Below are 14192 nucleotides of genomic sequence, written 5' to 3' on the forward strand. Positions count from 1 at the left end.
TTCTTCTGTCTGGCATATGCAGTGTTAAAAGGATGGTGTACGTTCATAATGCCATGAGTGCCATGTGATGTAAGTGAAAGTACAGTATTCCCACAGACATAGAGGGATGGAAAGTGGGTCACAGCCTACAGAGATTCATGGCTTGTACCATGCATTGATGTGGAAATAAGTCTGTAACATTAGCCTGGCCAGCCAAGACTACACAACCAACAGTTACAGTTCCTAGAATAGCATGCTGCATTTACATAGATTGATGAGGAAAGATGTTGTTCTCTTGAGGGAGAGAAAGCAATCTGGATCCCAAATCTGACTACTGTGATGCAATGTGCAATGTTACATGAAGAAGTTTGTGATAATCGTCCTCACCATTATTTCTGTGTACTATTTTAGTCTGTATTGCATGTTTTATAACTGCAACTCATTACCACCACCCATGGGGCAACTCTCAGCGAGGGCCAATTGATTGGGGCTGCTGCCGAGCCAAGGAGACCCCACGATGAGAGGGCTCCAGTGGCTGGTTTTGATGGCATCGACAGACCTTATGGGGGTAGGAATAATGATTAAGCTAGCTAGTCATGATGATGTTAGGTTGTCCCATGTTCCCCTAGTCGTGTATTGGCAGAGTTATATCAACACAAAATGGACATTTGGAAAACATTTACAACTTAAACATTCCTTGGTTGAATGTAAAGCGATGGGGCACGATGATTCAGGATTTATTTCTGAATCATCGTGTTTCTGCCTGTATGTATGAGTGTGTCTATCGATCCATGTATATATCCATATATATATACATATATATATATATATATATATATATATATATATATATATATATATATATATATATATATATATATACACATGTCGATTTATTATCATATATACAATTGAATTATACCTTAACCTATGAAATGCAAATGGACGAAGGGCTTCATATATTTTAATAATAACACATTATTCATTGATTCTGTGGCTGACTTTTAATGATCCCAAACGACACAATGGATCATAGTTCATCAATGATGTAATGATTTGCCTGCAGCCTCATGCACACAGCACACGGCTAACAGATAGCGGATAGCAACCCAAGACACAGCGTGCTGTATGTCGGGTCAGGGGTGTATGCTGTAAGGGCAGCTGGTCGCTCGCCAGTGGAGCACTCTAACCTGGCCCTTATTGGCACACAGCATGGGAACCCTGACACACATACACGCACGTACCGACACGTACACACACACTCAAAGACACATGCACTTACACTCAAACACACGCACACACACACACTCAAAGAAACACGCATACAAACACTCAGACAAGCACCCACACAATCAAAGACACACAGACACAAACACACACACACACACACACACACACACACACACACACACACACACACACACACACACACACACACACACACACACACACACGCTCACACACTTTAACCCAATGCTGTGTAAACATTCCCAATGGTGGGCTCAGGTTTATGGATGGATCAACTCATTACTGGCCCTAATGTAAGGCCAATGAACAGGAAGCCACTGACTAATCTGTCATCTCGAGCAGTGGAACCCAAAGCAACAATAAACAAAATCATTCAACGTTTGGACAGCAGAGAACGTGGCATACCGGTCAATTTAAAAGGAAATCCAACAATGGTGGAAAATAAATGCAATACCCAGACACATTTCAATGTCCAGCTGTCATGTCAGCCCCTGCTTCTGGGCCGGCCTAAATGCGGCCTAAATGTCTAAATGTGACCCCAGCACAGCGCCTCTGTTGTAGGCTGTTAGCAGCAGAGAAACAGGTTGGACCCTGACAAGGTTGAGGTGGAGCACTACCTTGAGCTATCGTTACATCCCCAGCTCAGCTCCCCTTCTTCTTTAGGAAGTGTTGTGAGAGAGCATACTGGGAAAAAAAACAAAACAAAAGTGTCAAGACTTCCTACCTGTGACAACCTCGGATAATGCAGCAGATTGTTCAGAGTTCACCTGCACTCTGCATAGCCTCCTCCCTTACCCCCCACCATCCCTTCTCCTCCCTTACTCTCCTAAAAACAACCCTCCTACGTCCTGGCACTTAATGTATACACATATTGTATGTTAAAAATAGCACTTCATAAATGTAGTACTGAATAGGATTAGCTTCGGATCCTAGCTATCTTTGTCGTTTACTGGGAATGGGTTAACCTAACGAAGTGTTTGGCACTTGTTTCGATGTTACATGTACATCCTTGCTGTACTGACAGCGATATATTGTTGTCTCTTTTACTTCAGACAAATGTACGTTTAAGCAGGTCGCTCAGGATGTAATGTCATGCCTGCTGGTCTCCTCAGACACACCCTGTCCATAGACAGCCCCCCTCTGTGCGGCGGTCTCCAATCTCTTGATTGGCATGCTTTAGCTGACTGGTTGACATTGACAGAATGTCAAACGGGGAAGTTCCATTGTTTCCAGGGATCATTTACATGCTCACATACGCAGAGGACGGAAACAATGAAAAGACACACACACTATTTTCGGCCGTTCATTGTTTTTTCATTTGTTTGCCTTTGAGTTGGTCTTGTTGTGGAACTGTGTCTTAATTCAATATTTATATGCTGAATGATTGTGTTATTCGATTGCTTTATTTTATTATTTTATTCATCCACCTGTTAATTAATTCATCGGCTCCCCTGTTTATTCACGGTTTTATTCAGCGATGCTCGGGTGACCGTGACACGAGATGACAAGAGAGACATCATAAAAGGCTGAATGAAATGTAAGGTGACGTCCTACATTCCTATCCATTATGATTTCAGAACATTAATAACATGAAGCAGAGGTGACGTCCGACATGCCCTTCCATTATGAAGTCGGAACGCGGGCCTTTCCCACTCGGTTTCCCATGTGCCCCCCAAGGACAAAGTTTACGAGGGACATAAAAAGATGGCAGACCGAGATAAAACAATGTTTCTGGTAAAGGGCTTTTAGTGTACAAGGGGAAGTTGGGGAAAGTGTTATTGTGGAGCGACTCAAGATCAGGGTCCAAATAGTGTTTTGAATTGTTTATTTGGGTGGTTGCAGAGAAACTGTTCAGCAATCTTACAATAGGAATAAATTGAAAGGTGGAGAGTCCATAGGTAAGGGGGGGTCTCCAAGATAGAGGTCAGAGGTCAAATGAACCAACGCTATGTAGCTATAGTCATAGTTCTGCTGTGTAGGATATAATTGCTATCATGCCCGCCAATTCATTCCTTTAATGCTAAGGGTAAAGTGGGCAAGTATGCATGATCGAGATAGTATGGTGGCGTGCTAGTATATAAACTAGGGATGTGAATAACTCAAATTTTTCATGGTCGAATAATTGGTGGGTGGTATGAACGAATAATCGATTATTCGTGTGTGCCGACATTCACAAAGGCAGCCATGGATCATCGGCAAGAAATCACTTGCAAAATAGTACTTCATAACCATACTTTAAACGCAAAAAAACAACTACCTGCTAAGTAGTTCCAGTTAAATTGTCTGTTGAGCCCTCAAAACGATAGCTGGTAAATTGTGAAAAATGCTTTTAACTGTAATCCGAAAATGCGGATATATGCTATAGTCCCTAAGTATCTGTGGTATAAAGGCTGAATCGCGACGGTCTATACTTTCAACATAAAGTGTGCGTATTTATAATTTCAAATTAGTCCCAGCCATTATACCACAGGGTTTATAGCATATAACCGCGTTTTCTGATTACAGTTTAATGTAACAGTAAGCTGACAATATCGCTAGTTAAAACCGCAACTGCAAATTAACCACATGGAGATAACCATGGCAACCGGTCAAACAAATTTTCTTATGCCGATAATTCTGCTCGCACATCCGCCGTGTTGATAAACAAATAATCCCCCTATAGATTAATGGTCTTCATTTATTTTCTATGGCAAGTGACCATGGTATAAGCGGGATAATGCCCTTGGACAACTGTCCAACATTAGTTCCGTCCGTTAATTCTTGTTTATTTGAATGAGAAAAAATGTTAACGGTCCAAATGTTAAAAATAGACTTTACCCTCGGGAACGAATAATCGAATAATCTAATATTCTGACCCATCCCTAATATAAACGTGCTAGCATGTTAGCAATAGCATGTTAGCATGATAATATTAATTCATACTAGTTAGTATACATGCTGAATGATTGTGTTATTCTAATGTTTTATTTAATTATTTATTCATCCACCTGTTCATTAATTCATGGGCTAGCCTATTTATTCACGGTTATATTCAGCAGTAACATGACACGCTAACATGCTAGCAAGTTTATGTGCTTCATAAAGCCATGCAGATATTATAAAAAGTAAGCAAAGCGATTCCATAAGGTCTTCTTCAGGCTCAATGTAAACTTTCTAAACATGTCAGTTCAAATAACATCAAATAATAACATTTTTGATTCGTTATACCAAACCTTATACTGACATTCCTGAACCGAGAGCGAGAGAGGATATCCAAAACTTGTTAAGCTCGCTGAAGGTTGCCCTATAAGCCCTATAAATCCACACGGGGAAGGAGGAACCTCTTCTTCTGACATCTTCCTGTCATTCTGTGCTTACAAAGTGCCAATATTGACCTGGTCTGAGAATCAATTATGCATGGGCCTACTATTAAGGTTAGTGCATGTCAATCTGTCCCAGACGAAACCACACATTTTCAGAAAATGCACCCCTAGCCGACAGACTTTAATAAAGAATATCGGGTTTTTTCACCGAGAAATCTATTAATTGAGGCGAGGGCGAACACAACGGACACGACAACGTCATTGACATTGTCTTTATGCGTTCCGTAACCGGCATTGAGCGTTTTTTTTATCGAATTGAAACCCATGTATTCAGGGGCACAGCACTGAAAGGATATGACAATGTCAAGCTCATAAACTACCGCCGTTTACATCACTGTGCGGTGCACGTTCGTTCTTCCCTTTTTTTCTTTAATCGGCCAAGAGACAGCGGAGCCACCTCCGGACCCGTTTCGTCAGACCCCGCTCCCCCCCCCCCCTGCGGTGCCACCTTGCGGGGCTCACCTGACCAGTTGGGGAGCACGGTAGGGAGGAAAGAGATGTGCAAGCTGGGTAACAGGAGCAGCTTTTCAGGCTTATTTCCCCACAGGCGCCAGATCTCTCCTCATTTACCCTCACCCACATCCCGGTCACCTGCAGTCGCTGAGCTCCACACGCCGGCATGTCGGATGAAGCAGGGAGCTGGGTGGTCCCAGATGAACCTCAGAGGGGCTACTTCTCTCCCTCTGGGTAGACGGGCTGGGTGTAGCCTATCTATTAGATGGCAATGAAAATCAACAGTTGCAATTGCATGTTGATGAACATTTGTATCTATTGGTGTGTGTGTGTGTGTGTGTGTGTGTGTGTGTGTGTGTGTGTGTGTGTGTGTGTGTGTGTGTGTGTGTGTGTGTGTGTGTGTGTGTGTGTGTGTGTGTGTGTGTGTGTTTGTCTGCGTCTGTGTTTTGAAGGATGTGTCTGGGCATGCTTGCCGAACACTGTATGTGTGTGTGTGTGTGTGTGTGTGTGTGTGTGTGTGTGTGTGTGTGTGTGTGTGTGTGTGTGTGTGTGTGTGTGTGTGTGTGTGTGTGTGTGTGTGTGTGTGTGTGTGTCCCACAGGTCTGCTGTGGAGACTGCCACTCAGATGTCACAGTGATGTGCAGTTGAAGGCAGATAATGCGACCCCCCCTAGCTTTTGTCCAGATGGGAGTGGCAGGAGAGGAGACGGTTGGCTTTCTGCATCGAGGGTTCGTTGAAAAGAAACACACTGCCCTCTAAAGTCTAGTCTTATAATTACAGCTGTAGTGCAACCATAATTCAAAGGAAAAATACTGTATGTTGGAACAGTGTGTGGTTCGTTTAGAGATTAACAATAGAACTCATCAGGAGAACATATGGAAGATCTAAACTTGTAAAAATCTAATCTAGATCACATTTGTATGTTTAATACAAGGGTATAGGTTCATAAGATATATTGAGGTATATAATGGTTCACAAGGATATTTGTGAAAAAAATAGGAACCCTTACTATCTACAAATTTGGTTTTAAAGCGAGAGCTTGCCAAACAAGGAGACCATTTTATTCTCATCAATTAAATAGAGCAATTAGATTCTTAAATTGAACTGCTTCAGCCATGAATCGAAGCAACCTTCTTCAGGCTACAAAACATCTGAGGCAGATGTATTGTGTTGAGAAGGAAATGTTAGTCATTTTCTAACATCTAAGTATTTTTCCCTGTCACTTTTCAGTAGTAATAGCGAAGGCCATCGCATTTCATCTTGATAATGTCAAATTGTGAACCCGCAATGGCTAAAAACACAATCACACACACACACACACACATACACACACACACACACACACACACACACACACACACACACACACACACACACACACACACACACACACACACACACACACACCAATAGCAAGGGTCCCTGCAGGGCTTTTGAAGTCCTACACACACCCACACACAAACACCATTTTATTTCTTTCCCTATTTTAATAACTGGTAGAAAGGATAGGATATGAGATCAAAGTTAAATGCTGCACGGCACATATAGAAGGGAAACAAATCTGATACGTTGGTTTCCATCAGTGTTTGATGTTTATTTACACAAGATATTCCCGAATTTCACAGAACTGTGATTTTTTTGGACTTCACATACAGTTTTACACAGCGGAAATACTTGGTACAAACCCACAGCTGTTCCCTAGCCCATGCCATCTCTCCACATGTACGTTGGGTCCCCACTTTAGCCCAGCTCAGAATCCTGTCTCAAAATGTCCCCCATTAAACAAGAGAAAGAAATGGCACTGAGAATGTTTAAAACGTGTCCAAAGTTGTGTTCTGTGGCCCGATCAGCAGTCGTCTGACATGTGTCGCAGTCAGTGTGGAACCATGTATGTGTACGGTATATTGCGCCTTTACATAGATGAGGTCTGAAGGAGCCAAGCAGTCAAGTTTCACTGCATGAGGCTCAGATCAACACGTGTGTGCTCGAACAATTGGCGAGAACATCGCAGCATTGAAGACAGAAACCAAGAACGAATCGTGAATGTAGGTTACTGCAAAACCCCCATCGGACATCAATATGGCCTCTCACCACTGAAGCAACCGCAGGTACCGAAAACATGGACTCAATCACACTCAACATGTTAAGAAAAAAGATGCACATTTTCAACGTTGTTCGCCAAATACACAAAGCTATTTTAAGATGCTCTGTAACTTGAGAAGATGACACCCCTGAGAAGAGCTATTGGTTGAGATGGTCGGCTGAACTTTGATTAAGACCTGTGTGTTTCATCTTTCCAAATTCTTTCGCCTGGCACACTTTTGGCATGCCCTTCATTGGGGCTGGATCATCAAGGGATTTCCACCATTTATGTATTGTGTAAATGAATTGTGTATTATGGTTTTTTTTTTTTCGGTTTCCCAAACTCTGTTGATTTTTTTATTGGCACACTATTTAAAGTGAGGTGCATGCTACTGACCTGTTTCCCATTGTCGGAAGAAAATAGCAAAATATATGAAACTAAGAAAATCACGTGCTGGCAGTGAGTTCTGACATTTCTCAATTCTTCAACAAAGACAACAACCAGAGCAACCCAGGCACTGCTCAGAAAACCTCTTCTTTTTACATTCATGATCATTTGAGTGGAAGTCCTCTTGGCCCGTTTGCACTGTTACCCCAACACTGCTAAAGTAGGCCTGATTAGTCGATGTATCCCGAAGAAAAGTGAACACAACAAGTGAGATTTTAGGAGTACACCCACAAGGTATCATTGAACCAAGAGCTTGCAGAAGATCAAACCCCACCGTTCATACACTCTCACCCGTTGTTCTAAAAAGATTTGTACCAAACTTTATCTACAGTTTTCAAAAATGAGGTGTCCTTTTTAAATAAATAGAAATGACCTTTAATGAAAGAGCATTTTACTTATGGTTCCTTTCTGCCATTAGAAATTAACTAAAACAATCAAAAAAAAAAAAAAGGAGATTACATTCAATAAAGAAAAACCAAGAAACAATTCTCCTATGAGGAGTGCCAGTCTCCCTTTTCCCTGTATAGAAAATCACTCTTTACAGTGCATGTCTTTGATAAATTTGTTGTGTTAAACGAAGAAAATGCCATTAAATCCATACCCATTTGATCAAAAAACAATAAATAGTGACGCAAAATATCTTCTTTTGTATAGCAGGTTTACAGCACGACAATACAGTATCTGTCAGCAAAATCTCAATCCGATTTTGGATTTAGTAGGCTATATTTTGTGGAACTGAGAGCCTATGATCAATAACGGTAAAACCGTGTATGTACCCAAATAGTGCATTTCCGAATATTCCTTTTATTGTGACTAATCCCTCAAAAACTTATATTCAGAGCCCTTTCCTTGAATAAGCCATCTTCCGGATGCACAGAATTTGAACATTAATTTCAGAAAATAACAGTCTAACCAAAGTGATCAAATGGGTCAGAGAAACTGGCAGGATACCCTCATGTATTATGTATCACTGACTAAAACTGCACATATTGCCAAAAAGCACTACCCAGTTTGTGACAGCTAAAAGCAACGATTTGGCATATGCTTTTGTTACTCCCATTAAGCAGAAACAATAACATGAATTCGTCCTACTTCTAATTGTTTGACATTCACTTATGTCTCTATCAGCCCCCACAGACACCAACTGTTGATGTATTCCTTGTATAATTCCTGATGGTAAAATTGTAAAAAAGAGGTACAATAACAATCATGAATGCTGTTATAAAAAGTCTGAAAAATGATTTGGTTGGTCTGAAAATAGGACTGAAGTAAAGAGATAGATAAAAGTGATGAACTATTTACATGTTTTTGCTTTGGTGACTGATGCAGCTGGTGAGAGTTAGACATCGCAAGGACATTAATGAATTTATGACCTGTATAAAATTCACAGACCACATGGTGTGAAGTAGATCCATGTTTGAGTGAGGATGCATTCCCATATTGAACACATTTGAGCTTTGAATTTATTGACTCTCAGAATTGTAAATCATCCAGATTACTCATAGTAAAAACCGTTGAGTGAGTGCATTAATTTTTTCTTTTCACTTTTCCGTAGACCCCAGAAAGATCAATTGCAGGTTCAGTTCTAAGAATTTCATTTCAATAAAATGTTTTTTTTTTAGGTTAGGTTCAATCCAAGAGAAAAGAGTTTGTAGATTTTAGTAGCGTTTGCAATTTGCATATTTTAAGATCTCTATTCCTGAATATTCAGCCAACATTATTTTCTGAAGAAAAAGCGAGTCTTCTCTTCCAGATAACATACTTTGAAACATGTGCGCAGGGAAGCGTTAAAGCGATACTACTCTGCTACCTGTGGGATATGTTGTCAGCAACTACATCACCATATTAGAAGTTAAAAACATCAACAATGGGTTGAGGTATTTGGTAACCCTAACCCTAATGTCCACTATTCTGTCTTCTTGGAAAAGAGTCCCTCTGTTTTATGTTTTTACTTTGCGGTTTTTTACAAATGAATTTGATAATTGTCTGAAACTCTTTGATATGAGCATATCGGGTCTTGAGAGTGCAGTGTCAAGCACAGGATGGGGGTTTGATTTGATAGGAAGAAGAAAAAACGTAATATGCGGTCACTCAACCTCAAAAAAGTTTTTCTGGGAAAAGGCTTTGAAATCAGACAGGGCTGAGAAGCAGATTAAAAACAAAGGTGCTAGTCGCAAAAACACGAAGAACCACAAAGAATGCTGTTGTGTCCAGATATGAGGTAGTAGTGTTGATTGACAGTAGGAATGCACTAACACCCAACAACCTGGTGATAACTAATCCACTATTTCACCCAAATTGTCTACAACTAATCGGATTGGGTTTTGTGACATATTTTGTGACATATTCACCTTCTTACGAGATCTCGATTTAAGTTACGGCCAATGTGTTTGTTTTGTAGAAAACGTTCTTGCTTCAGAATTAAATAAATATTTAATCATACTTAAGGATTATGTTTGAGTGCTTATGTCAATACTTTATGTGGATAACCATGCGTTTGGATATACTGTAAGTCTGCGAATGCCGTTGAAATGAATTCAAGGTCAGCATCACGCTTTCTTCTTTAAATCAGAAGGCATTGGGGGTATTGGTGCATTCCTAGTAAGAAACCAGTTTACCTGGAGAATGTTACACCAATGGTTCACTGAACTCCGTCACGCTCTTTGCGACCTCACACACATACAGTATGTGCCGTTAGGTCAAGTACACTCGAAATGACGCATGTACACATCCATCATTTGCCAAACACAAACCCAGCTCTTATTTTTTCCCCCAAAGGATACTCAAATCATTCTTTGTCAAAACTCACATTGATCACGGAACACGAGAATCACTGAATGTTAGGATGACGAAATTTAAGGATTATCCTTCTACAAACTCGAGACGTGGGATTTCTTGTAGCATCTGCATCGATGCGTCTTTCAATTTGCAAATACTTGTATTTGTTTTGCTAACACAGACAGGTTTTCCCCACTGGTATGGACTATATTCATATAAATACACAGAGGATAGAAACGGGCCTTGAACAATTAGGCACCTGAGACGCCCGTGCTCCGAAATGTTTATTTGCTTGTGTGTGTTTGTGTGTGTGTGTGTGCGTGCGTGTGTCTATATTTAGAAACACATTTGCAAACACAGCTCCGCTACCATGAACATTACATTCCACATTTGTGTGTGTGTTAGTGTGCGTCTGCATGTGTGTGTGTGGTTGTGTGTGTGTGTGTGTGTGCGTGCGTGTGTGTGGTGGGTGCGTTGCCGGCTTCAATTAGTGAACCCTGAGACAGCAGGTAGCTTGAGAGAGGAACATGGGCTTTCTGCAATCTGAGATTGTGTACAAACACGGCTAGACAGAGTCCAGGGGGGGACAGTAGCATCACACTGGCCTGGGACACCAGAGTCTGCGTCACCCCCCCCCTATACACAACACAAGCCTGTGGGAGTCCTACTCACACTCCACCAGCGTTATTGAACCATAAGTGAGGGAGAGGGCACAGCTCAAATCAATCTGCTTCAAATTGTTTTAGTTTTCTTCTTCTTTTCTTCTGTAGGCAGAAAAAATGCCTGGCAAAAAAGTGAACTCTCGCTATGCAAGACAATGCAGACCCATGTACCTTATAGGGCTGATTATATATAATATGTACCATATATACACACGTATGGAACCATGGGTCCAAAGCACATATAAAAAACCTATCAAGAAGAGACAAGAAAATCTGAATAAAGATGTGCATAAAAATAATCCTTGGGCTCTTCTCGATGTGAATGAAAAAAAAGGGGTCTCAGTCTAATGTGTGTGTGTGCTTGTGTGTGTGCTTGTGTGTGTGTGTGTGTGTGTGTGTGTGTGTGTGTGTGTGTGTGTGTGTGTGTGTGTGTGTGTGTGTGTGTGTGTGTGTGTGTGTGTGTAAGTGGTTTGTCAGTCTCCCTACACAGGCTATGGGCACAGGTAGCTGTGTTCTGTGGAGGTAGAGTGGACGAAGGGGGCGGGGGAGGGGGCCAGCCCGGCGGAGAGGCCCTTGGCCAGGGTGGGGGGCCGGTGTCTATGGGCCCCGTTCTCCAGGGGCTCCAGCTTCACCGCTGGCGGCGGCTGCGTCGGGGGGGTCCGGGGGGGGTGGAAGCCGTTGGTCAGCCCCTCCCCCCGGTGCAGCTGCGTGTCCGCGTGGGAGGAGCCCGTTTCCGTCTCCCCGCTGTGATTGGCCACCGCGGCATCCAGGGAGGGCGGGGAAACGCATTGGGCCAATGAGTGGGCGAGGAGAGCGTCCTCTTCCCCGGTATGAGGAGGAGGAGGCGGGCCTAGGGGAGAGTACTCCTCCTCCTGCTCCTCCCCCTCGCCCGCCCTCTTCCCCTTGTCGGGGTCGTCCAGCTCCAGGTGGACGATGACCTGGGCCTCCACGGTGTTGCTGCAGACGGCCGCGCTGAGAGGGTCCTCCGCCGCCTGGGAACGCACAACACAACACAACACAACACAACCCAACCTTATTTCCCGAGGGGACTGTGCACACACACACACACGGCCAGTAAGGTGAAGTGCAAACCGTGTGTGTAGAAAAGAAACCCTGCAAACAACAACCTCACAAACAACCTGTTAGCAATTCATAACATACACCCAGTGTACATGTGATGCATAACACGTATATATACCCACTAAAAATGTGATACATAACACGTATATATACCCACTAAGAATGAGATACATAACACGTATATATACCCACTAAGAATGAGATACATAACACGTATATATACCCACTAAGAATGAGATACATAACACGTATATATACCCATTAAGAATGAGATACATAACACGTATATATACCCACTAAAAATGTGATACATAACACTTATATATACCCACTAAGAATGAGATACATAACACGTATATATACCCACTAAGAATGAGATACATAACACGTATATATACCCACTAAGAATGAGATACGTAACACGTATATATACCCATTAAGAATGAGATACATAACACGTATATATACCCACTAAGAATGAGATACATAACACGTATATATACCCATTAAGAATGCGATACATAACGCGTACATATACCCACTAAGAATGTGATCCATAACACGTATACGTTTTATGTATTCCATTCACATGTTGAGTGGGTATATATATTCCCACTCAACATGTGATACATAACACACATATACAGCCACTCAACATGTGATACATAACACATATATATACCAATTGTAAATGTGATGAATAACTGATACATTGCTAAAATACCCAAGCTAGATTGCATCACATCATCAGAATACCAAAGACCACCACATGGCTAGAATACCCAAGCCAATCTGATGGCTAGAATACACAAGCCAATCAGATTGCTAAGAATACAAAAGCCAATCACGCAATCGCTACAAACCACGTTCACACGCAACGCAGCAGATTGAGTTACCTTGTTAATTTCATCGGGTAATATTTTGAGAGCTCCATTTATAAGTATTGGAGAGTCTTCTGCCATGGTCTCTCTGTATCTGGTGATTCTGTTAGCCCAATTACGACTCACAGAGCCGTTCCATGTGACCTGCAGTTCAAAGCAGAAACCATTTGACGCTGTCAGTTGCTGATGGGTCCTTATGATTGGCTGAAATTGTACCAAGTCATGTCCCTTCTATTACAATGGCTGCTAGATGACAAGGGATAACCTGGTCATAATGGTGGCACTCTTAATTTTGAGCTTTTCCAAGACCCGGTTACATTTATATACTCTCTCTATTGCTGTTTGTTTGCACACACATTGTCTATATCATATATATATATATTGCCTTCTTTCTTTATATTTGTACTTCTTAGCTTGTGCTTCTATTAAACATGTTAGCATAGCGGAGTCTGCCACAGCAGCATTTCACTACACATATATCATACGAGCATGTTACTAATAAAGTCTTGGTAATGGTGTTCATGACTTTCTTTAGAGATAAGTTAAGATAATATAGGAGTTTTTATTTTTTTATTTTTTTTAGAAATGTATAAATCCTCAGATGGGAAATCCGGCTGTCCTTCAGAAAGCACGGCACAGTTAAAGGGTAAACCAGAGTACAAATTACAACAACCAAAAACAACAGCAGACCAAGGTCATTCTTTTTATGATGACTCGTCCACTATTATTATTAACACCGTGAAAATAGAAACGCAGACAGAAGAACCCTGGTGCAAGGTGTTCATTAACCGCAACCCCCCCCCTGCTCTGACCTTGGCCTCAGACGCAGGGTGACCTTCGGCCCCCCCGGGGTCCAGCCCGGCCAACAGCCCCTGCTCCTCTGGGGCCCCTGCCAGAGGGCCCCCCGCCCCCTGGGGGCCGCTCAGGGGCATCAGGGTCTCCAGCTCGTGGGAGTCGGTGCACTCTGGCTCGGTGGCGGGGGGCGATCGCCCGGCCCTTCTGCAGCGAGGGGACGCGGCCGTGGAGCCTAGCCCCCCCGTCACCTCTCTGGGTGGGAGGAGACAGACGAGAGTACCTCAACACCGTGCACGAGAATACAGAACAGGGTGCTTTGTTTTTAATGTTTGTAGCTGCTGGCTAGGGCTGCTCGATTATGGAAAAAAAAATCATAATCACGATTATTTTGGTTGATATTGATAATTTGAAAACATGATGCATT

The 14192-nt window shown here is 42.2% G+C and overlaps 1 protein-coding gene across 2 annotated transcripts in view; it reads right to left on the reverse strand.

Moving 5' to 3' along the window:
- Positions 1-6611: 6611 nt before the first annotated feature.
- igdcc4 (immunoglobulin superfamily, DCC subclass, member 4) overlaps positions 6612-14192 on the reverse strand; it is a 74129-nt gene continuing 66548 nt past the window's right edge. Inside the window, exons 18-20 of one of the 2 annotated variants that reach the window (XM_030377150.1) lie at positions 13786-14020; positions 12989-13117; positions 6612-12004 (exon numbers count right to left, since the gene is read on the reverse strand). In XM_030377150.1, the coding sequence (XP_030233010.1) occupies positions 11504-12004; positions 12989-13117; positions 13786-14020 (865 nt within the window). In that variant the 3' untranslated portion in view covers positions 6612-11503. The remainder of the gene's footprint in view (positions 12005-12988; positions 13118-13785; positions 14021-14192) is intronic. The other variant, XM_030377151.1, reaches the window with a different exon arrangement.

This window comes from Gadus morhua, chromosome 14, assembly GCF_902167405.1.
Source record: "Gadus morhua chromosome 14, gadMor3.0, whole genome shotgun sequence".
Classification (NCBI taxonomy): Eukaryota; Metazoa; Chordata; class Actinopteri; order Gadiformes; family Gadidae; genus Gadus; species Gadus morhua.